Source organism: Salvelinus namaycush, chromosome 8, assembly GCF_016432855.1.
Source record: "Salvelinus namaycush isolate Seneca chromosome 8, SaNama_1.0, whole genome shotgun sequence".
Classification (NCBI taxonomy): domain Eukaryota; kingdom Metazoa; phylum Chordata; class Actinopteri; order Salmoniformes; family Salmonidae; genus Salvelinus; species Salvelinus namaycush.
In genome coordinates this window covers 63,349,318-63,373,837 of record NC_052314.1, presented here as the reverse complement: position 1 = coordinate 63,373,837, position 24,520 = coordinate 63,349,318, and the positions used below count along the sequence as shown (strand labels likewise).

The window sequence follows — 24,520 nt, the reverse complement described above, 5'->3', positions numbered from 1 at the left end:
TCCTCGAGGACTAGAGATGAACAAACGTCTTCCTCCTCGAGGACTAGAGATGAACAAACGTCTTCCTCCTCGAGGACTAGAGATGAACAAACGTCTTCCTCCTCGAGGACTAGAGATGAACAAACTGCTTCCTCCTCGGGGACTAGAGATGAACAAGCTGCTTCCTCCTCGGGGACTAGAGATGAACAAGCTGCTTCCTCCTCGGGGACTAGAGATGAACAAGCTGCTTCCTCCTCGAGGACTGGAGATGAACTAACATGGAGAAAGTATGGATTGTTTGATATACTGATGCTGTTAACTGACTGGCCGACAGACGGGCAGACAAAGGTAGGCCGACAGACAGATCGAGCGATAGAGTAGCTTCTCTATAGAGACGTATACAGGTTAGTTTATCTACTCTATACGTCTCTATAGGCCGACAGACATGTTAGTTTCTCTACTCGTCTCTATAGGCCGACAGACAGGTTCGTTTCTCTACACGTCTCTATAGAGCGACAGACGGGTTAGTTTCTCTACACGTCTCTATAGAGCGACAGACGGGTTAGTTTCTCTACACGTCTCTATAGAGCGACAGACGGGTTAGTTTCTCTACACGTCTCTATAGAGCGACAGACGGGTTAGTTTCTCTACACGTCTCTATAGAGCGACAGACGGGTTAGTTTCTCTACACGTCTCTATAGAGCGACAGACGGGTTAGTTTCTCTACACGTCTCTATAGAGCGACAGACGGGTTAGTTTCTCTGCACGTCTCTATAGAGCGACAGACGGGTTAGTTTCTCTACACGTCTCTATAGAGCGACAGACGGGTTAGTTTCTCTACACGTCTCTATAGAGCGACAGACGGGTTAGTTTCTCTACACGTCTCTATAGAGCGACAGACGGGTTAGTTTCTCTACACGTCTCTATAGAGCGACAGACGGGTTCGTTTCTCTACACGTCTCTATAGAGCGACAGACGGGTTAGTTTCGCAACACGTCTCTATCTCTACGGGGACATGCTATAGCCTTCCTCCTAACTGGGGACCTTGGCCTGATACCATGGTCAGTCACTGACACACTGGGGATAGTGGGGACACTAGGGTGACATGCAGGTTTTCGTGACAGAGCACTGTGGACATTCCAGCCGACATCCAGGCCATGCAGTAAATCAAGTTGGTGTAGGATACGTCTCATGGGGATCGTCACCCAGAATACCTGGACCATCTGTCATATAGACAGGCAGTTCCACTGTAACTGCGTCACACACAGGCGTTTCAGAAGTTCTTAGAATATGTATCAGCAGCACATGCTTAGGAAGACATCTACTGTAGTTAACTTCATGATCATAGATGGAATTAGTTCAATGATAGAATGTAACTTTCTCATTTTACTTTACATGTAATGACATTGTATCCAAACATACTTGGTCTCTGCAATGACTTCATTATTGTCTGTCTTTTGTTTGTGTGTGCCGGGAAACATTGCATTGAAGTCCTTCTTTTACAAAATCAAATAAGCCAACTATCAATTCCACTCCATCTGGGCGTGATGCACTTTCCCCATCCACCTGTAGGGGCCAGTATTCTCCCTCTGCCCTGGCCCTGTCCAGGTCCCATACCATTACCCTCCACTTCAATGCACCAGTCATGCACCACAGCTCCAATACGCAGCTGCCCCATATACATTTCCTCTTCCTGTTCAAATATATTAGAGCGTATCACATGCCCCATTGACTCCCCGCTCCGCTCTGATCAACTGTGCTCTGGGGATCGAGGAGCCGTTTAGAGGTACAAAAGCCTTTGCTTTAGGGAGCAGGGTTATCCGACTATCAGTCAGAAGACACTGAGCAGTTTTTTCAAGCCCGTCGTCACTGAGAGAAGTAGGAGGAACTATGGACTTGCCGTTTGGCTTTGTTTGGAACTCTAACTTTTTTTTCTGAATACTGCATATCTGTAAAGTGTGGCGTGCGAGACGACTAGGTCGGTGGTCGACAGACTTACTCGTTGAAGACGAGGTCGGGGGCGAAGTAGAGCATCTGTCCGTTGGTGTGTTTGTAGGACCTCCAGCTGAGACTGAAGGAGGATAGACACATCCAAGAGTACTGGATCAGGGTGATTTGGTCCTCTATGGGCAGGCCCCGGAAACCTGGGAGAGAGAGAGAGGACCATTATTGATGTGATATGAGGACAATGTTTGATTTGGCAATGAAAGTCCCTGAAGTCCACTGTTAATGAAGGCTATTGAATTGAATCGAGGGGGCTGATGGGAAGGGAAACGGTGAGAGGTAGTGAGTCTTAAATTGAGTACAGTAGTGAATGCAGGACCAGTGACATACCTAGAGAGACACAGGTACAACAACCCATGAGGCATCCACCCAGTCTTTCCTCTCTCTCTCTGTCTCGTGTGTGTGTGTGTGTGTGTGTGTGTGTGTGTGTGTGTGTGTGTGTGTGTGTGTGTGTGTGTGTGTGTGTGTGTGTGTGTGTGTGTGTGTGTGTGTGTGTGTGTGTGTGTGTGTGTGTGTGTGTGTGTACACATATGGCAAGCTGCCTAGCAGCACCAATATTTGTTCAGACATGAACAAACCGCTGCAGAGTATTCGCCCGGTGTTTTACACAAAACCCCCCAAGGCTTCTAATTATTGGCCTGTTGTCTATGTGGGCCCTTAAATAGACTAACGGGAAAGTTGCCAATCTCTCACTCCAACTTTATACAGAACATTACATATAAACTCTTCCTCATTCTATAATGCATAGTCCCAACGAGGTTGCGGATGCTGCAACTGAAAGTGACTTATCAGAGCTTAGGTACTATTCCAGGCTTTGCATGTCAGTCGTCAGCCATGCAACCGCTGCCAAGCCCGCAATGTGTCACGGTATCAATTCATTGTTGAATTAGTGTGTGGGTTGTATTGCTGGCTACGCCTGTGGCTTTTTTTTTTAAAGGACTCCAAGCTCTTGATTCAAATAACTGGCTTACTGTACATCAATGGTGCTCCCTGGAAGAATCTATAGCTGGGTCTAAGATGCTTATTAAAAGATTAACTTTTCGGTCGCCCATCAAAGTGCTTGAAGACTGAAGACACTCAACAAGTCAATAGTGTTTACAGTGACTACAGTACAGGATGCTGCTCACAGCATATACTAGGCTTCCTGTGTACTGTGGCACTGTACTGTCCAGTACAAGGCTTGTTTATAGTCTACAGCAGCCATGTAGCGCAAAGCAGTCTGCCTTATTAGTGCGAGTCTTCTGGAGTTGAGCTTCTGAGCTTTATTCGCAGAGCTAAGTCCAAATGTAAACTGAATGCAGTGGAACTTTCAAAGTCAGAGAGAGACTCAGAGAGGGAAAGGGGAGAGAGAGGGGCTGGTTTCCACCTACTGTGTCTTTCTATTTATACGTCCGGATACGGCAAGCAGACACCCTGGAAGAGGTATCAAATATTTGCAATGCAGCGAATTAAACGGCATCAAAGAGGTACCTGTGACTGTAAGGCATCTTTTGAATATTTCACCAACTGACAGTTTTTAGGAACTTACCTCTTTAAAAAACAAATGGTATATTAAAGTAAAATTTTGCGTAAACGAGTTCAATTTACATTTTTTTTAAATAAAAGGCTGATGAATGTAAATTAGCTCTGTTTCCAAATCTTAAATCTTGATTACATTTTGGCTTTAAATAGGATGCTATCGCTAATCTCATTAAAGCATTGCGGAATAATTTCCTAACGAGATCGGGAAAATTACTGCCGAATATATTCAGAAGACGCAAATGTTAATAATACCACACCATGTCAAAATATCCCTTGAGTATAAAATACATGATAGTGATTTCTCCTAACAGCCAATACGCCCACTCAAGAGATTTACCCATGTCTCTGTCCCCAAGCATTTAGAACGGAATAGGATCGGAATAAGTTGACTCTAGACATTTATCTGTTTCAGATGTCCCCATCAAAGATATTACTGTATAGGAAAGGAAGCCACTCTTCCTTACATCTGTACCGCCCAATCCCATCTAGAACCCCCATATCTGTCTAACCTGGAAGTAGTTTGGCCTCCTTCACCAAAGCCATCAAAAATATTAGGGAAAAAAAGGAAGATACTGTATCTCACTCTAACCTGGAAGTACTTTGGCCCACTTGACAACGCGGATCATCTGTTTCCCAGCCAGCTGGTTGAGGCTGGACAGCAGGTGGTCGGTGGTGTCAGGCTGGGTGTTGTCGTAGCCCGCAAACACCACCTCTGGCTCAATCAGCTCCAACACGCTGCAGATGGACGGGGGCAGGTATGGGGTCACCAGCCCACCTCCAGGGCCGTGGGGCACCAGGGCGTTAGTGGGGCTGGTGCTCAGCTCCTTCTCTCCCGAGGACAAGTACCCCCCTCCACCTCCAGATCCAGGGCACGTCTGCCCCCCCTCCTTGGTGGGGGTTGAGTCTTCGTTCACACCCTTCAGCTTGCCTAGCTTCTTAGACTTCCGCGCTGTAGGGAGGAAGAGAGAATGATGCTCCAACTAAAAGTAGAACTTATCATGATGTTTCTGCATTGTGGTGTTTCAAAATGTTCTGTTGACAGAGAGCATGTAAAGTAGTGTACGTAATGAAGTAGCTACAAATATTCAAGCTGAATTTGAGCATAACTTTGTTTGACAATTGTTGGACTTTTGGAAGCTAAGTGTCATTTTGACCATTCCATAAGGTGGTGCACAATTGGCCCAGCATCGTCAGGGTTAGGGGAGGGTGTGGTTGGGGTAGGCCGTCATTGTAAAATAAGAATTTGTTCTTAATTGACTTGCCTAGTTAAAGGTTAAATCAAAAATTCAAATAAAATATTCTATCGGCACTTTGATTTCTGTTTGTCAGATGTAGTAGTGCTCAAGATATCCTAACAGAACTGTTTTCTGCCTCTCTCCAGGGACGTTGTAACTTTGGGGGAAAGTATGTTAGGAAGTGAATCAGGATTTGGAGACTGTCCACCTTTGACAAAGTACAGTAAGGAAAACATTTGTTCTGTATATTGCAATAGCGGTAAAACGGAAAACCTTCTTTGCTGTATAAGCAAGTCTATTTTGGTTCCCTGGCAGTATCCAAACTCTGTATCACACGTTAATATTGGCCTGCAAACTGTACTTGGCTGTGTATTCTGTAATGATACAGAACGTCTCAAAGTAGCACCGATTCGACAACAATTTTACGACTAGTCGGGCACTGACATATTTCACAGGTTCCTGCCATTGAACCTGCCTATGATCAGACTAGGAATCTGATTGGCCGCTCAGCAATAATAGCCCTTAGTCCTAGAAAGCTCACATTCCCTTGGAATAGGGTGTTATTTTAGATGTATAGGTTCAGATTTAGGATGTCTGGCATTTATGATTCCGTACCTCCGAGATTCATCCCGGCTTGGAGACACTTCCGTACTCGACAGGCCGGACAGTTTTTCCTCCGGATCTTATCGATGATACAGTCATTCCTTCCGGCACACAGGTAGTTGTGCTGGCCTTAACACACACAGACAGGAAGACAGGAAGTTTAATAGTGAGCCAAACGCTGAGAAACAAGACAGAAGGAAGCTGAAACATATGGAGGACAATAGGATAACTTACAGATGTAGGATCTTAATTTGATCACCCTATTGCAGGAAAACGTTGTGTACTTAATGTTTAAAAATGCTTCTGAAGTCATTTACACTTTGACACTTCAGATTTGATTTTCCCTAACGAACAACTTATCAACCCCAACAAAAATGTCCATTAATTATAATCAACATAATCGTTGAAATCCTGTTGGTGGGATTATTTTCCTGCTGTAAAAAACTGTCTCAAATTAAGATCCTACATCTGTACTCAAATGCATTGGAGTGTTTCCATAATATACTGTAACAACCTAAAATACCAAGATATCTTGATACCTTAAGCCATTCTTGCACACAGACATATACAGTACATATACTGAGGACTTCCTCAACTGGCCAGTATGGTCTCATGATATGAATACTACATCTATAGAAACGTAGGCTTTACAATTGACTGCACATAACATCAAATGGGATTATTCCACTAGAACTATAAATAGTCACTAATGGTGTCTCTGTATGGTACATGGGTACTATATCTAAACACGAGTGTGGTTGGCTGAGGCATTGGTTGGGTGTGTGTGTGTATGCCTGCGCGCAGCCCGTTTATGTGTGTGTGTCCGTGTGTCTCTCTCTCTCTCTCTGACTAGTGCCTGGGCTTATCCAGTCTCTGACAGTGACGCTAATAGGCCGAGAATCCCCCTCTGCCTCCCTGCCTAGCCCACAGCTAAACCAAATGATCTCCTGTTTCAGAGAGCCAGCTTCCGCTCCACTGGACCAGCACTGTACGTCTCCTCCTCCTCTTCCTCTCCTCTATTCACCCACCCCTCTCTTCTTTTCCTCTCTACACGTCCGCCAGCCTCAGTGCCACACGCGCCCACACACACACACATTCGTTCCCCAGGCCAGGGACGGCCAGCTCAGCGCGCCTGCGCCGCACCACGGAAGCAATACATACACAAACACCATGACTGTCATACACATACACACTGACCCGAGCTATGGCCCGAAAACCTTCACTATGGTATGTCACAGCCACAGGGAGTGGCCAAGCGAGATGCACTGAGTACAGCCAGAAAACAGGATGCAGTGACATTAGTTCATTACATTTCATCTGATGATGACAAAGTCTGAGTGTCTACGTAAGTGGGGGTGTGCGTACGTGCCACAGGAGGTTGGTGGGACCTTAATTGGGGAGGACGGGCTCGTGGTAATAGCTGGAGCGGAATCAGTGGAATGGAATCAAATACATCAAACACATTGTTTCCAGGTGTTTGATGCCATTCCATTTGCTCCAGTTCAGCCATTATGAGCCGTCCTCCCCTCAGCAGCCTCCACTGGTACATGCATGTGTGTTTTTGTGTGAGTGCCTACTGTACGTGCGTACCTGCATGCATACTCGTTTCTGAGCATGTGTGGGAGTGTTGGCATGCAAGCATATTGCTGCATTGGCCTTCTGTGTGCATGCATGCATGACTGTGCGTCAATGTACAGTATGTGTGACCATACTGTGTGTGTGTGTGTGTGAAGCTACACAGTGTGTGTGTAGTCTGATCTCTGCCAGGGGAAAGTGGAGGGGGGATAGGAGAGAATGGAGGAGAGGAGAGGCAGCAGCTGTAGCTAGGTCTAGCTCCCTCCAGTCCTCCACTATTTCTGTCTAAATCACATGACTCTTACATAAGCCCATTTTTCTTGCTCTAAAAAACAGTAAACTGCGACACAGGAAACGCACAACGCTAACCCCACCCCCCCTCCTGCCCTCTTCCCGCCCCCTCACTGGATGGTTCAGACTCTGAAAAAAGGAAAACTTGTCTTAGAGCCCTTCTATCCAGTGTCCAGCTCATTCCCATGAATCCTGTTCATCATTGTCAGAAAGTTACACACTCCAAATTGTGTGTGTGCATGTACAGTATTCCTGTACAGTTCCTGTATGTATTGGTGGGTGAGTGTGGATTTTGTGTTTCTCAACATTTACAAAAGGTGTTTGCTGATAAGTGATAAATCCCTTTTCCAGGGATTTAGCCCCGTACACTTTATATGAACTGAACAAATATTGTTTATCCTCATCGGCTCTACAGAGAATCTATTCGTTCACATACTTAAACTCAACTTACTCCAACAGATTTCCCCATTTCCAGATTCATCACTTAGTCCTCCACTATAATAAATATGAAGATGGCTGCCATCTACTCGGCTCTTAACCAACCATGCTATTTTGTTTGTTTTTTCACGTTGTTCGTAACTTGTTTTGTACATAATGTTGCTGCTACCATCTCTTAAGACCGAAAAGAGCTTTTGGACATCAGAACTGCGATTACTCACCTCAGATTAGACGAAGAGTTTTTCTTCATTGAGTCGGACGGGAGTGAGACTACAGACACCCGACCAGGCCCAGATCCCCAGCTAACGCTGGAGAAGGAAACTGAGATTTCGCGGAAAAAGATCAGAGTGCCTTGTGAAGATCAGGCAAGGAGTGGCTAATCTGCCTTTGCCTTCCGTCCTGCTAGCTAACGTTCAATCGCTGGAAAATAAATGGGACGAACTGAAAGCACGTATATCCTACCGACGGGACATTAAAAACTGTACTATCTTATGTTTCACCGAGTCGTGGCTGAACGACGACATTAAGAACATACAGCTGACGGGTTATACACTCAATCAGCAGGATAGAACAGCAGCCTCTGGTAAGACATGGGGCGGGAGCCTATGCATATATGTAAACAACAACTGGTGCACGATATCTAAGGAAGTCTCAAGGTTTTGCTCGCCTGAGGTAGAGCATCTCATGATAACCTGTAGACCCCATTATCTACCTACAGTTTTCATCTGTATTTGTTGTAGCTGTCTACATACCAACACAGACCGATGCTGGCACTAAAACTGCACTCGATGAGCTGTATACCGCCATAAGCAAACAGGAAAACTTTCATCCGGAGGCGGAGCTCCTAGTGGCCTGGGACTTTAATGCAGGGAAACTTAAATCAGTTTTACCTCATTTCTAGCAGCATGATAAATGTGCAACCAGAGGGGGGGGAATTCTAGACCCCCTTCACTCCACACACAGAGACGTGTACAAAGCTCTCCCTCGCCCTCCATTTGGCAAATCTGAACATAATTCTATCCTCCTGATTCCTGCTTACAAGCAAAATTAAAGCAGGAAGCACCAGTGATTTGGTCTATAAAAAAGTGGTCAGATGAAGCAGATGCTAAACTACAGGACTGTTTTGCTATCACAGACTGCAATATGTTCTGGGATTCTTCCGATGGCATTGAGTACACCACATCAGTCACTGGCTTTATCAATAAGTGCATCAAGGACGTCATCCCCACAGTGCCTGTATGTACATACCCCAATCAGAAACCACGAGCTACCGTTTTCAAGGAGCGGAACTCTGAAGCTTATAAGAAATCCCGCTATGCCCTCTGACGAACCATCAAACAGGCAAAGCGTCAATACAGGACTAAATTCGAATCGTACTACACCGGCTCCGACACTTGTCGGATGTGGCAGGGCTTGCAAACTATTACAGACTACAAAGGGAAGCTCAGCTGAGAGCTGCCCAGTGACATGAGCCTATCAGATGAGCTAAATAACTTCTATGCTCGCTTCGAGGCAAGTAACACTGAAACATGCATGAGAGCACCAGCTGTAACGAACGACTGTGTGATCATGCTCTCAGTAGCCAATGTGAGTAAGACCTTTCAACAGGTCAACATTCACAAGGCTGCAGGGCCAGATGGATTACCAGGAGGTGTACTCCGAGCATGCGCTGACCAACTGGCAAGTGTCTTCACTGACATTTTCAACCATAGTCCCTGTGCTCAAGAACACTAAGGTAACCTGCCTAAATGACTACCGACCCGTAGCACTCACTTCTGTAGCCATGAAATGCTTTGAAAGGCTGGTCATGGCTCACATTGTCCCAGAAACCCTAGACCCACTTCAATTTGCATACCGCACCAACAGATCCACAGATGATGCAATCTCTATTCCACTCCACACTGCCCTTTCGCACCTGGACAAAAGGAACACCTATGTGAGAATGCTATTCATTGACTACAGCTCAGCGTTCAACACCACAGTGCCCTCAAAGCTCATCACTAAGCTAAGAACCCTGGAACTAAACACCTTCCTCTGCACCTGGATCCTGGACATCCTGATGGGCTGCCCCCAGGTGGTAAGGGTAGATAACAACACATCCTCCACGCTGATTCTCAACACGGGGGCCCCTCACAGGTGCGTGCTCAGTCCCCTCCTGTACTCCCTGTTCACTCATGACTGCCATGCCAGGCACGACTCCAACACCATTACGTTTGCTGATGACACAACAGTGGTAGGCCTGATCACCGACAATGATGAGACAGCCTATAGGGAAGAGGTCACAGACCTGACCGTGTGGTGCAAGGACAACAACCTCTCCCTCAACGTGATCAAGACAAAGGAGATGATTGTGGACTACAGGAAAAGGAGGACCGAGCACACCCCCATTCTCATCGACGGGGCTGTAGTGGAGTGGGTCGAGAGTTTCAAGTTCCTTGGTGTCCACATCACCAACAAACTAACATAGTCCAAGCACACCAAGACAGTTGTGAAGAGGGCACTACAAAACCTATTCCCCCTCAGGAGACTGAAAAGATTTGGCATGGGTCCTCAGATCCTCAAAAGGTTCTACAGCTGCACCATCAAGAGTATCCAGACTGGTTGCATCACTGCCTGGTATGGCAACTGCTCGGCCTCCGACCGCAAGGCACTACAGAGGGTAGTGCGCACGGCCCAGTACATCACCGGGGCCAAGCTTCCTGCCATCCAGGACCTCTATACCAGGCGGTGTCAGAGGAAGACCCTAAAAATTGTCAGACTCCAGCCACCCTAGTCATAGACTGTTCTTTCTGCTACCGCATGGCAAGTGGTACTGGAGCACCAAGTCTAGGTCCAAGAGCCTTCTAAACAACTTCTACCCCCAAGCCATAAGACTCCTGAACAGCTAATCAAATGGCTACCCAGACTATTTGCATTGCCCCCCCCCCCCCCCCCCCTTCTACGCTGCTGCTACTCTGTTATTATCTATGCATAGTCACTTTAGTAACTCTACCTACATGTACATATTACCTCAATTGCCTCTATACCGGTGCCCCTGCACATGGACTCTGTACCGGTACCCCCTGTATGTAGCCCCGCTATTGTTATTTACTGCTGCTCTTTATTTGTTATTCTTATCTCTTACTTTTTTGGGGGTATTTTTTTTTTAAACTGCATTGTTGGTTTAAGGGCTTGTAAGTAAGCATTTCACTAAGGTCTACACCTGTTGTATTTGGCGCATGTGACAAATAAAAATTGATTTGATTTAATCAAAGAAACCATTGACTCTTTGTACTCCATAAAAGCATTCCTAGAATGTGAATGTGGACCATTATTACATCATGTTTTCATATACCATGGAACAGATCAAATCAACATTATACTTTTTATAATGATACCAAAAACACATTTTGTACATAGTTTCCTTTCTATAATACTACACTTAAATACAATATAAAATCTCCTGCAATCATCTTAAAAGGGCTACGGCTACATTACTACTGTAAGTGCTCAAGCAGCTCCAGGAGCGAGAACTCCATTACATGGCAACCAAGGGAGTTCCTGGACGACTCCATTGATGTCTCCTTTATGCTGCATTTGTGACATCAAAATCTGGCAACCGGCCTATGAGCGGACCCTGCCTGTCAACTGGAGCATAAAACAGCTATGGGGATATTACTATGTGGGGAATACTTTGACCAACTCTTTTTTTTTTTGGGGCCCGGGTTGCCAGATACTGAGAACGTCCTTAAAAGAAGAGTCTGAGAGGCCCATGTCCTCCACAGGTTTAGGTCATACAGTACTGCAGCCTTTATGCAGTTCCTATTTAAATAGTCTGAACTTGAGACCGTGGCTTGTGTTTCGTGGTCATAGGTTGTCCGATATCTGTCCCGCATTGAGTGAAGAGGCGTTGTATAAGACACTTGTGTCATTAGGCTAGGCTATATTTAGTGTTTACCAAGCATCACACTCACACACAACGACAACAACAGAAATCCTGCCAGTGGTATGTCTATTCTAGCCAGGCAATTTATTTAACCACACATCCAACACATTAGACATAGGCAGCCTTGGCTGCATACAGCTGTGTAACGACTGTTGTTGTTGGATTAAGGCAGTCAGCTCCTAAATGGCTTTCACCAGATACATTTTTTGGGGAGAATTTGACACCGGCTCAAAAGCACTAATTTGTTTTCAATGACGACGTCTGTCAGTGTTTTTTTTCAAAAGAAGTTCTCAACACGTTCCTATTAGATTCATGGTACACCTTGAGGAAGTCATTCAAACACACACACTCTATACATTTTGTATTCAAAGAGAGGGAATAGGCACCCACCATCCAAGTTGATCTGTGTTTCCCATCTACTCCCCTATTATCTCAAACTTCTGTTATTTTACCCCAGGCTCACAGCCTTGCATATCTCCATGGTCATTATTCTCTCACCGGGACATTCTAATGTGGTTTTATTTCAACATGAAGGTATAGTCTATATCAAGTCCCCATTCTAATGTGGCTTTATTTCAACATGAAGGTATAGTCTATATCAAGTCCCCATTCTAATGAGGCTTTATTTCAACATGAAGGTATAGTCTATATCAAGTCCCCATTCTAATGTGGTTTTATTTCAACATGAAGGTATAGTCTATATCAAGTCCCCATTCTAATGTGGTTTTATTTCAACATGAAGGTATAGTCTATATCAAGTCCCCATTCTAATGTGGTTTTATTTCAACATGAAGGTATAGTCTATATCAAGTCCCCATTCTAATGTGGTTTTATTTCAACATGAAGGTATAGTCTATATCAAGTCCCCATTCTAATGTGGTTTTATTTCAACATGAAGGTATAGTCTATATCAAGTCCCCATTCTAATGAGGCTTTATTTCAACATGAAGGTATAGTCTATATCAAGTCCCCATTCTAATGTGGCTTTATTTCAACATGAAGTATAGTCTATATCAAGTCCCCATTCTAGTGTGGTTTTATTTCAACATGAAGGTATAGTCTATATCAAGTCCCCATTCTAATGTGGTTTTATTTCAACATGAAGGTATAGTCTATATCAAGTCCCCATTCTAATGTGGCTTTATTTCAACATGAAGGTATAGTCTATATCAAGTCCCCATTCTAATGAGGCTTTATTTCAACATGAAGGTATAGTCTATATCAAGTCCCCATTCTAATGTGGCTCTATTTCAACATGAAGGTATAGTCTATATCAAGTCCCCATTCTAATGAGGCTTTATTTCAACATGAAGGTATAGTCTATATCCATGAAGGTATAGTCCCCATTCTTTAACCTACCTCTCCATCCTCCCCTCTCACACACGCCTCATCTAGTGGTCGATGTTCTCTTGGACCTCCATTTGATTTATTAGGATCCCCATTAGTCAACGCCAATGGTGACAGCTAGTCTTACTGGGGTCCAACACATAGCGAAAAAGGCATTACAAACAAAATACTTTACAGTTGACATACATTTAAGAACATGAAAGACAATATAACTGATTTCTATTTGGAAGGAAGGAGCAGCGTTCTTTTATAGAGCGGTTTTTAAAATGAACATTTCCGGCAGCGGGCCAAAACAAACGTGACTTCTCTTCCAAATGAAACAAATCAGAAAGTGCTTCAGAACCTGTTTCTGGGGCTAATAGTTACACATATACAACCCTCTTTGATTTCCCAACTGCCCCGTCTGTCACAACGGTGTACGCATGATTTGCTGTTTTTATAGTCACCTGACTGACCTGACTCACCGCCTATCCTAAAGGTTAACCCAGTAACCACGGCAACCACATCCGCCCCTACAGGTTGAACTTCCCAGCTTTACCACGACAACCACAGTGCTTAGTCCCTCTATAGGAATTCTACTATTTGTGATGCAATAATTCAACAGTCTATGTAATGACATGCATACTGTAGGTGTAGGATAATTGGCACACTTGCATATTTAGCATAATATAGACCTACGCAATTTAATCTGGCTTGGTGTAGTAGGTACAGTCACACAACTTTAATTTCAGATACCTATCAGTCATAACACACAAAAAAAACTATTTTCTTCAAAAACGTTCTGCAAAGCACAGTCACAACACCAATACACACATCAACAGTACACACACACACCCCACACCGCAACTGTATCAACACTGTCCCTATCAACCACAAACCAATGGGCCAGTGATAACATTGATAAAGCCCATCTGATTGGCCTGGCGGTGTTATTTGGTTAAACACTTAAGGTGTATCCTACCCAGCGACCCAGCGCTCGGAACACTCTTTGCATTGATGTCAAAGAACAAAGGTATCAGCCTGGAAGAGGAAGTAGATGGGTGGTGATTGAGGCCTTTAGTGCCACGGGGCAACGAGGGCATGAGTGGCTCCACACACACACATCTATGTGGGTCATCTCAGGTCAGGTTGAGTTAAGGACACAGAGGAAACACGGAGGGACCGGTCCGTCTGTTGGCTAGATATTAACTGGCACTCACAGTTACGATACATCCGCATAGCACTGCCATAGGTCTATTATACAATGGACTAGGACTGCTTCTAAGACTGCTACCTACCATTCATCTAAGCTGTACAATACTAGAATGAACCAATTAATAATAACTGGCAACCACTGATACTGTAGGCTCATTTGGGTCTGGAGCTGGAAAAGTTAAAGAAGGCCTGCCGTAGGCCTACATCCACGTAGCACTGTTTAAAAGGTCTTTACAATAAACCAAGACTGCTACTAAGGTGACTAGCATTCAGAGGATAGACAATAGTTGAATGAACCTTGGGTAACCCTAGTACTTGGCCTACTTACTCATGTTGCTAAACCAATTACTATAATCTGCAAAAAAATATATAGTATTCAGGCCTAGTGTTTTATCACTGCATCATCCACAGCTGTTGTTGCCTGCAACATTTAATTAATACAACTGTGGTGTGAAAAGGTTCGGCTTCCATTAATGACACAATTACTTTTAATTATCTAGCATAATTACTAGGCTTAAGGAAATTCTGCACCCTCAGTCAGTCACTGTCTGGCCTCGTTCACTAATTACGTTGTCGTTAATGGGGTCAAGGGGAGGGCACTGTCGTCATGGATTATATAGGTGTCTATAGGCTCTAATACAGGTGCCTGATCAAAAACTGCTTTCACTGGGTGTCTTGGTAACTTGAATTTCTCGTGGACAGACAGGTAAATATAAATGTTACGAGCATCTGACTTACAGTAATTAGGCAAAATTTTAGTTCTGGGTTTACCGAGATTAAGGTAACCTTAACGAAGTGGGTCAAACACAACCTAAGAGGTGGTCTTAATGACTTACTGTTCGTTTATGTAACGTTGTTAGTATGGATTAGATTGCTATAATGCCTGCTTTGATATAATCCATGATTGCTTACTTCACCTTACCTTACGTTAAAGGGACAAGTGGTGTTCATTGTATGGTACAACTTGGATAAATATACAATTTTGGAACACCATGCTTATTGTTATGATGGGTATTAACCGGTTATTCTGCATATAGCATGACTTCATATAAAATATATCAGAGTAGTCAAAGGACATCACATCTCTATAAAATGTGAAAATGCATATAGCATGACTGTAATAAATATACATTACATCAATGTATGTTTACTGTAAGTCTGATGGAAGGACATGTATGCCATTAGTCCCCGTCTCAGTCCCTCTCAGACGGAGTCTAATAAATGGCTGGGTTTCAGATGCTGTTATATGAGACAACCTGAGGCACCCAGTCCAGCTAGAGTAGGTGGGAGGAGGCATCACATCTGATTGGAGCACAGCCCTGTCTGTAAAAATATAAACCATCTGATTGGAGCCCAGACCTGTCAGTCAAAATATAAACCATCTAATTGGAGCACGTACCTGCCAGTCAAAATATAAACCATCTGATTGGAGCACGGACTTGCCAGTCAACTCATAAACAGTACCATTTGTGTCCTCAGATGAACTTTTCCACTGATGCCCGAAGAGAGAGTGACAGAGAGAGAGAATGAGAGGGAGCGTTAGAGAGAGAGAGAGCTTTACATCCGTGTAATGCTAACCATCCCCGTGCCACATACTGCAATACTATACACGGCTAGCCTGTAACACGGTTGAACGGTTTCACAGTAGACCTTTGAGTTCAATAAAGTAAAAGCCAGTAAAATAATAAGTCATGGAATAAAGGAACTGTACTGACTATTATTAAACAGAACGGTATGCCAAACCACTGATGACATGTGAATAATAAGCTAGCAGCACTCAACAGTTAGTCTTCCAGACCAGAAAAGGGATGTGTCTCAAATGGCACCCTATTTATTATAGTGCACTAGTTTTGACCAGAGCGCTATGCACTGTTTAGGAAATAAGGTGCCGTTTGAGACGCAGCCCAGAGCAGCAGTCCACATGGAGTGGTTTACAGAGCCCAGCTGTCTTGTATCAACACACTGTCTCAGGGATGACTTCAGGGATAGGGGAGGGGTAGGGATAAGGGAGGGGAGGAATAGGGGAGGGGTAGTGGAGGGGGGGCTTTAGGGGAGGGGGTAGTAGAGACTAGTTCAATATGTGAAGATGCTTGGCTTGGAAACGTACTGTATCCACACTTTTCTAACCGCTTTTATATACATTGTCTGCTATGCTAACTCAATTCAAGTCATGTACAAACCAAATTCCTACGTGAGGTAACAGAGACTACAGTAAGCCTGAAAGGTTAGTTTTGTAGGTACTGTATGAGGTGAAACAACGACCAACAAGGCTCAGAAATGAATGATAATTTGTCTATAACTGTATAGGAGATAATGATTCTACAGCAATACCTCTGGGTGTTATTCATAAGCCACAGTAACCCTTTTCATTTAGCAACAGCTGCTAAGCTCAATAAATGATGCCTTGTGTTCAGCTACACAGAGAAGGCTATTTGTCATATCAACTAAATGTATATAAAAAGACAAACGAATGAGTATTAAAATGCATACACCGTTATTCTCTAAATTACAATGGAATATTTATTAATTGAAATGAGAGATCTTTACTTTAAGGGAACAGTTAGTGGGCGAACATTTCCGTAATGAATTAAACATCATCTGGTTTCAGTCTGGTGGGAGGCAGCATGGAGTGGAAAGGGAAAGGGAGATACCTAGTCAGTTGTACAACTGAATGCATTCAAAGAGAGGTGGGGGTGGGGGGCGGGTGGGGGGCCTTAATTGACATCCACGTCATCAGCGCCTGGGGAACAGTGGGTTAACGGCCTTGCTCAGGGGCAGAACGACAGATTTTGACCTTGTCAGCTCGGTGATTCAATCCAGCAACCTTTCGGTTACTGGCCCAAGAGGTGTATATACTGTATATGAGAAGTTCCATTGAGATCAGAGTGGTATACTGTTCAGCCGACCACAGTTTAATGCTACACTTACCAAACCACCAAAAACTACCATTCACACAAACCCAGTCCATACCTAGCTTATGTCTAACCCAAAATTATAACCTGAATTATAGATTATATTCCAGTTCCTTCCACTACTCACACACTCCGTAGCATGGTCCCAGACCTGTTTGTACAGTATCGCCTAATCCTATGGTTATTGCCAATGCCACACAAAGAGATCTGAGACCAGCCTATAGACTCCTCGACTTTGTCATTGAGACTAAGTGGCCCCTCCCTAGTACACAGGATTTTAATGTGAGCTGACGATGAGTAAAGAATACTAACTAGCTGTGGGTTGTAAATGGGTCTGAGACTCTGGGTCTGTAACTGGGTCTAATGGGCGGAGGCAGTCGGAAGCCGTCGTGCCTGTGAGGCAGCTGGGGGGCGCCTTGACAGAAATTAAACATGGATTATTTCTCCCGTTGTATTGACGTTGTTCTGCAGTCTCCTCTCATAGCTCATTATCAGACTCACAAAGGCCAGGTTTTTCACATTGAGGAAGAGGAGAAGGGACGAGGGGAAGGAGGAGAGAGGGGGAGGAGGAGAAGTAGAGACGTCTCCTCACGTTCTACTTACACCTCTCCGGAGCTCGGTGCTGACACATCACTTTAGTTTTCTTTCTCTCGCTCTTGGTCCCTCTCTCTCGCTTACTTTCTCTCTCAGCCCCTCCTCTCTGTGTCTGTCTGTGTCCCCCTCTCGCTCTCTCTCTCATTCTTTCTGTCTGCTTCATTCTCTCACTCTCCCTCCCTTCTATGTCTGTTTCTCTGCCCTCTGTCTCTCTCTTTGTAATTCCCCAGTCTTTTTCTCCTACTCTCATTCTATACCCTACCTCTCTTTCCCTCCCCCTTTCTTTCCCACCCCCTCTACCTTTCTTTCCCTCCCACTCTACCTCTCATCCTCTCTCCCCCACCCTTCCCCTCTTAGCAGCTATGCTGATGTCAGGTAAGGTAAGCGCTAGCTGGGCTCACTGCACACATCACAAAGGACACACATACTACAGTACAAGCAACCTTGATGACATCAGCCCACTAGTTCACATAGTTTGACGAGGCAGCAGCTGCACCAGAACAGACCCCAGAGTAGTCAGTTCAAACATAATATACAATACACTACATTACCCACAATTCCTATAGCTTGTAACTAGGCTATTCCACATCTAAGAGAGAGAGTGATGGCCTACAATACCTGACAGTATCAGTTTAGATGTGACATCAATCTTCTCCTTAAGTCATTTTAAGGAGTAGGATACTTGTCCGGATGCTTATAAGAAATCTCGCTACACCCTCTGACGAACCATTAAACAGGCAACGCTTCAATAAAGGACTAAGATCGAATCCTACTACACCTCTCTGATGCTTGTCAGATGTGGCAGGTCTTGCAAACTATCACGGATTACAAAGAGAAACCCAGCCGCGAGCCTACGCGCTAAATGCCTTCTATGTTCGCTTCGAGGCTAGCAACACTGAACCATGCATGAGAGCACCAGCTGTTCCGGATGACTGTGTGATCCTGCTCTCCGAAGCCTATGTGAGTAAGACCTTTAAACAGGTTAACATTCACAGACGGATTACCAGGACGCGTACTCAGACCATGCGCTGACCAGCTGGCAAGTGTCTTCCCTTACATTTTCAACCTCTCCCTGACCCAGTCTGTAATACCTACATGTTTCAAGAAGACCACCATAGTCCCTGTGCCCAAGAAGGCCAAGGTAACCTGTCTAAATTACTATCACCCCGTAGCACTCACATCTGTAGCCATGAAATGCTTTGAAAGGCTGGTCATGGCTCACATCAACACCATCATCCCAGACCCCCTGGACCCTCTCCAATTCTCATACTTCCCCGACAGATCCCCAGATGACGCAATCTCTATTGCACTCCATACTGCCCTTTCACACCTGGACAAAAGGAACACCTACGTGAGTATGCTGTTCATTGACTACAGGAAACAGAGGGCCGAGAACGCCCCCATTCACATCAACTACCTCGTACCCCTGCACATTGACTTGGTACCGGTATTTCTTGTATATTGTCTCGTTATTTTATTGTTTCCTTTTACATTTTTATTATGATTTCCTTTTACATGTTTTATTCATTTGTCTTACTTTTTAACTCTGCATTGTTAGGAAAGGGCTCGTAAGTAAGCATTTCACGGTAAAGTGTACACCTGTTGTTTTTGGCGCATGTGACAAATACAATTTGATTTGATCATTTGACATGGCTATCTAACACACAGAAAGAGGACATGTTTAGGGGCTAATTGAGCAAGTAAACAAAGCAGCAGTTGTTCCACAGAAATCGCAGCAGTTTCCCATGAGGTAAACAGTCTACAGATTCCTACTGTGTATCCCATTTGGAATTGAATGAGCCTAAAATAAGACTGAATAGGCTTGGGTGATAACACTCTTAACCAACCTCATGTGGCCAACTCTGCTGCCTGCTTTCTGCACAAACAGCTGCACACACACACACACACACACACACACACACACACACACACACACACACACACACACACACACACACACACACACACACACACACACACACACACACACACACACACACACACACACACACACAAACACACAGATCTTCAGCTGTTATATGTTAACTCTTCCCAGCCCTCCCGGGCACACTCAGAGTGGAATGATATCATTTCTGATCCGATAACCCAGGAGACCTAATCCAGTTTCATAGGGATACATATATTGACTGTTTGTAAATATCATCAAATGAAGATAATTCAATAGGAGTTGACTGTAGTTCCTCAGTTGACTGCTGAAAAAACACCTACCGACTGCCTTGTTGGTGCTTGCCTGCCTCCTCGGAGAGTGTGTGTGTGTGTGTGTGTGTGTGTGTGTGTGTGTGTGTGTGTGTGTGTGTGTGTGTGTGTGTGTGTGTGTGTGTGTGTGTGTGTGTGTGTGTGTGTGTGTGTGTGTGTGTGTGTGTGTGTGTGTGTGTGTGTGCCCGTGCATGTGTGTGTGAGATTTAGCCCAGCGCCTCATGCTACACACAGAAATGAAAAGCGCATTATGAGTTTTTGTTGATTTTCCCCAGCTAAAACACAGCATAAAGGGCTGTTATGGGAGAAGTATGTAGTTTGTGAGGTTTTTATTACGTTTTCAGTCATCTTAGGCCACAAACTGTACATGCTGAGCAATTTAACCTTATTTGTTTCTGACTGAATCATACATTTATGTTTAAAACTATAAATATTTGACAGGTACTTATCTAAAAGCTCCAAAAATGGAGTCATTCGTAAACACCAGTTTACGACTTTCTTTTAAACTTTACTGGTGTTTTTTTAGACTGACTGGTCTGGTGTCACCTCTCTCTGGGTGAGTATGTTTTGGGTTTGGGCTACTTTGTTGCTAGCTCAGCATTTTCTCCTGGAGGTTATTCCTCTGAGACTATATGGAGACTGGTGTGAGTTAGCCTAGCGCCAGGGCGCTAACTTAACTTAGCATTGAGGTTTCAACCCGCTAATGGAGGGGTTGTGTTTTGCACACAACCAAAATGGCCGACAATTATCTTTAAAGGCCATATCTTCTGACCAGGCATACTTCTGTCACAAACAACTGTACTACTATAGACAGAAAAACAGATTATAAACAGAAGCTCTTTAAAATGCATTTCACACTTTCTTTAAGACTTTACTTTACACTGTGTCCCATTTGGAGTCTGAGGCCATAGAAGGGAGGGTTCCTCAGACTTCAACAGGAGGCACGTTAGTAAGCACCCAAACCCAGACCCAAACGGAAAGGCGTATCATACTTTTCCTACCTTCTACGGCTCTCTTGAAGAAGACCTTGCAGCTGCCGCATGTAACAACCCCGTAGTGACATCCCGATGCCTCGTCCCCGCAAACCAGACACACTTTGGCTGTGGACGACGGGTGTCTCAGCGACGCGCTGAAACAAAAGCACAGAGACGACACAGTTTAGCCTTTAAAGCTGACAAAGTAATTGTTATCCAACAACATCAGAAACGGAGGCCTCTGAGATACTGTGAAACGTTCACATTTTTTACTACGTAAACAGTACATTAGCCGCACAATGTGGCTAACCATGAAGGATCCCTGCCAACTGACAGAAAAGAGAAAGGACTTTGCACTTTTCAAATTTACTGCAGCGAGTTGGAAATGACGCTGACAGAAACACAGAGGAGACGTCTTTAGCAGGCTAAGAAAAACAAAGGACAGACAAGAGGCTGTGAGGAGGGGTGTGTGTTTTTGTCTGTTTGTGTGTGTGTGTGTGTGTGTGTGTGTGTGTGTGTGTGTGTGTGTGTGTGTGTGTGTGCGTGCGTGCGTGCGTGCGTGCGTGCGTGCGTGCGTGCGTGCGTGCGTGCGTGCGTGCGTGCGTGCGTGCGTGCGTGCGTGCGTGCGTGCGTGCGTGCGTGCGTGCGTGCGTGCGTGCGTGCGTGCGTGCGTGCGTGCGTGCGTGCGTGCGTGCGTGCGTGCGTGCGTGCGTGCGTGCGTGCGTGCGTGCGTGCGTGCGTGCGTGCGTGCGTGCGTGCGTGCGTGCGTGCGTGCGTGCGTGCGTGCGTATTTGTGCAAAATAACAGCAAGACTGTGGAGTTGATTTGGCCCAGATGACAGAGTACAGGTTAAAGTCAGAAACACTACAGTCGAAAGGTAGAAACTGTTAGCAGATGTTACACTAGGCTGACCTAACAATATCTCCCCTTCAACTACCTATCGCTGATGTCTAAGGTCAACTTTGAAACAACTGTTTCCTAAATAATGGATTCTAAGATATGTAGGCTATAGGTCTGACCTACGCCGTTGTCCACATGTGGAGAGATATGTCAAACCAATGTAGATAGACTATCAGCCAAGTTGATAATGGGACAGCTCCCACTATGGACTGACCTGGCTGCAGAGTTTACATCCTGTTATGTCACTGAGTCTTGCTCCATAGTTCATGATTCTCCAGGTGCTAATCAGGGGCGAGGACTTAACTTGTTATTGATGACACGGATAGGTCGAACACTTAGTCACACACACACGCACACACACACACACACACACACACACACACACACACACACACACACACACACACACACACACACACACACACACACACACACACACACACACACACACACACACACACACACACACACAGGTATATAGGTGGATCGCTTAGTCACTGGGCTCAGGGTATTGTAGGCCACTTATGTACGCGTTGATGTGATGACACATCACACACGTTTGCTCAATCATGTTGTTCTCCATTTCTATGTTGTGAGTCATGCTATGGCTTACGGGGTCACTATGGCTTCCGGGGTCACTATGGCTTCCGGGGTCACTATGGCTTACGGGGACGTTTTCTAATAATATGCCAGACGAGTTCACCTATGCCTTAGGTCAACTTAACCAGAGCGTACTGGGGTTATGCAAGAAATACTGAGTGACGACTCAATATCGTACTGTGTAGCCAGTGTCATTGGTCAATTGGCCTGCTGTACTTAGGCAAGGTCGAAAATGAGGCTTTGATAAGATATGGCTATGCCGTTACGGTAGATAAGTTCAAATCTACACTGTTAGTTACACGCACCATCAAATACATCTCTCTGAGCACTGAGAGATAGAGAGAGGAAGAGAAGTATACATTTAGCCCAAACATTTACAAAACGGACCAGGCCTGGGTGCTCCAAATAGTTTCGCTGAATCAGCAGAGATCAGATGAAATCGTTGGGTGAAACCTGACATAGTTTTCGGGGCAGGAACTCGGTAGCGGCACAGTGATGTCCTGTGGAAAGGTTTGAAAGTGACCCTTTCAAATGATGCACATGGCATCAGCCTAAATTGCGGGAGTAAACTCTGGAGCAGTTGTGAATACACTGTGTACAGTGGGTAACATATTGAAGGCTTGTTTCTCAGGGCGTGCCATTCATTAATGCCAGTTATTAATGTCTACTCCAGATATTGAGTCAGCCATTACCAAAAGCAGTCTATGTAGAGAGAGAGACGAAAAAAACAGACAGAGCACAGCGCTGTTATTGACAAGAAGGCTTATTATTCCCGGGGTATTTGAAGTGTTTAATGTAGGCTACAGTACTGTGGAATAAAAGTTGTACATGGTAAAAAATATATGTTTAGTCTATAATACACATTTTTGCTGATTTACACAAAAATAACCTATGCACACAAATAAACACACATGCATAGAAACACACACACACGCCCTACCCCCCACCGAAACAACAAAAACAAGGAGATAGGTACAAAAACAGGACACGTCGTATCAAGACATTAAAAACGACCTCCCTCCAGCCCCCCTCCTTCCATCTAATTACCTCTCTCATCTCAATCAATAACACACAAGGTGATTGTCTGGTTAGCATTCTACCGACATCCTTCATCAAACGAGCTGTCTTCTCTCACAGACACACACTCAGGCACACACACTGGCTCTACCACACACACTTCCTGCCATGGCTTGCTGGAGGGGGTAAACCAACAGCGGCAAGCAGAAACGATCCGGAGCGCTGATCTAATTCAACCTTGACCATCTACACACACATTCAATTTCTTAGCGCGCTCTATCGAGATGCGTGTGTGTGAGTGGATCTGTCTGGCACTGGGCCTGTGTGTGTGTGTGTGTGGGGCGGGGGGTTCTATTTATGATCAGCCTGCTAAGCAGACCTCATTTCCCACAAACTCAGTCATCTTTCCCGCACCAAAATGCATTGACTGGACTCTGTAATATCAGCAAAACGATGCAGAGATGCGTGGTGAATACAGGGCCAGTAAGCCAGTTGCCTTGCCACGTCACAATAAACTCATCCACCCCCCTCCCCACCTCACCCTGCGCCCCTGCCTCGCTGCCGGCCGGTCCCCGACAAGGTGACTTCCCCTCCCTGGGAGGAATTATGTAGGTCATCCCGGCTCCTGCTTATGAAACAAGCAGACAGACAGCGGGCCAAGGCTGGCTGCAGTGACTGTGCACACACACAGCTCCAACAGAACTGTAGTATAGTGAAGGAAGACAACACCCAGCCCAGTCAGGATAGAGAACTTACATAGGCTACATACAGACACCCTATTCCCTATGGGCTATCTCTGCATACCTGTTGCTGGAATGTTTGTTGAATGTTTTTACATGAACTTACCAACAACAAACATTCTGGAATCTAATACTTGTTAGTTGGTATGTCTTTATTTCAATAGCATATTTCTACTGTACAGTTAAACTGTTAAACCTCTATGGCAGTGGTATTCAACGTTTTTCAGCTGGGACCCAATTTTTTTCGCCAGAATTTCTGGGGACCTTATTTTTCCCCAATAATTTCTTGTGACCCCACCATACCTCAAATCTAATGACACAACCTTAAAATCGGTAATTTCATTGCATTTTTCAATCTTATCAAAATGAAAAGAAACCAATAAATAGATTTGCTCAATAAATTATTTTTTTTCAAATAAGCTTTCTCAAAAAACTTTAATTTTTATAACATTTT

The 24,520-nt window shown here is 44.7% G+C and overlaps 1 protein-coding gene across 1 annotated transcript in view; it reads right to left on the bottom strand.

Moving 5' to 3' along the window:
• The window catches only part of LOC120053049 (mineralocorticoid receptor-like), a 106,064-nt gene that overhangs the window by 20,185 nt on the left and 61,359 nt on the right, over nucleotides 1-24,520 (bottom strand). The window contains exons 3-6 of the mRNA XM_039000300.1: nucleotides 20,837-20,964; nucleotides 5,355-5,471; nucleotides 4,094-4,453; nucleotides 1,979-2,123 (exon numbers count right to left, since the gene is read on the bottom strand). Of these exons, the coding sequence (XP_038856228.1) occupies nucleotides 1,979-2,123; nucleotides 4,094-4,453; nucleotides 5,355-5,471; nucleotides 20,837-20,964 (750 nt within the window). The remainder of the gene's footprint in view (nucleotides 1-1,978; nucleotides 2,124-4,093; nucleotides 4,454-5,354; nucleotides 5,472-20,836; nucleotides 20,965-24,520) is intronic.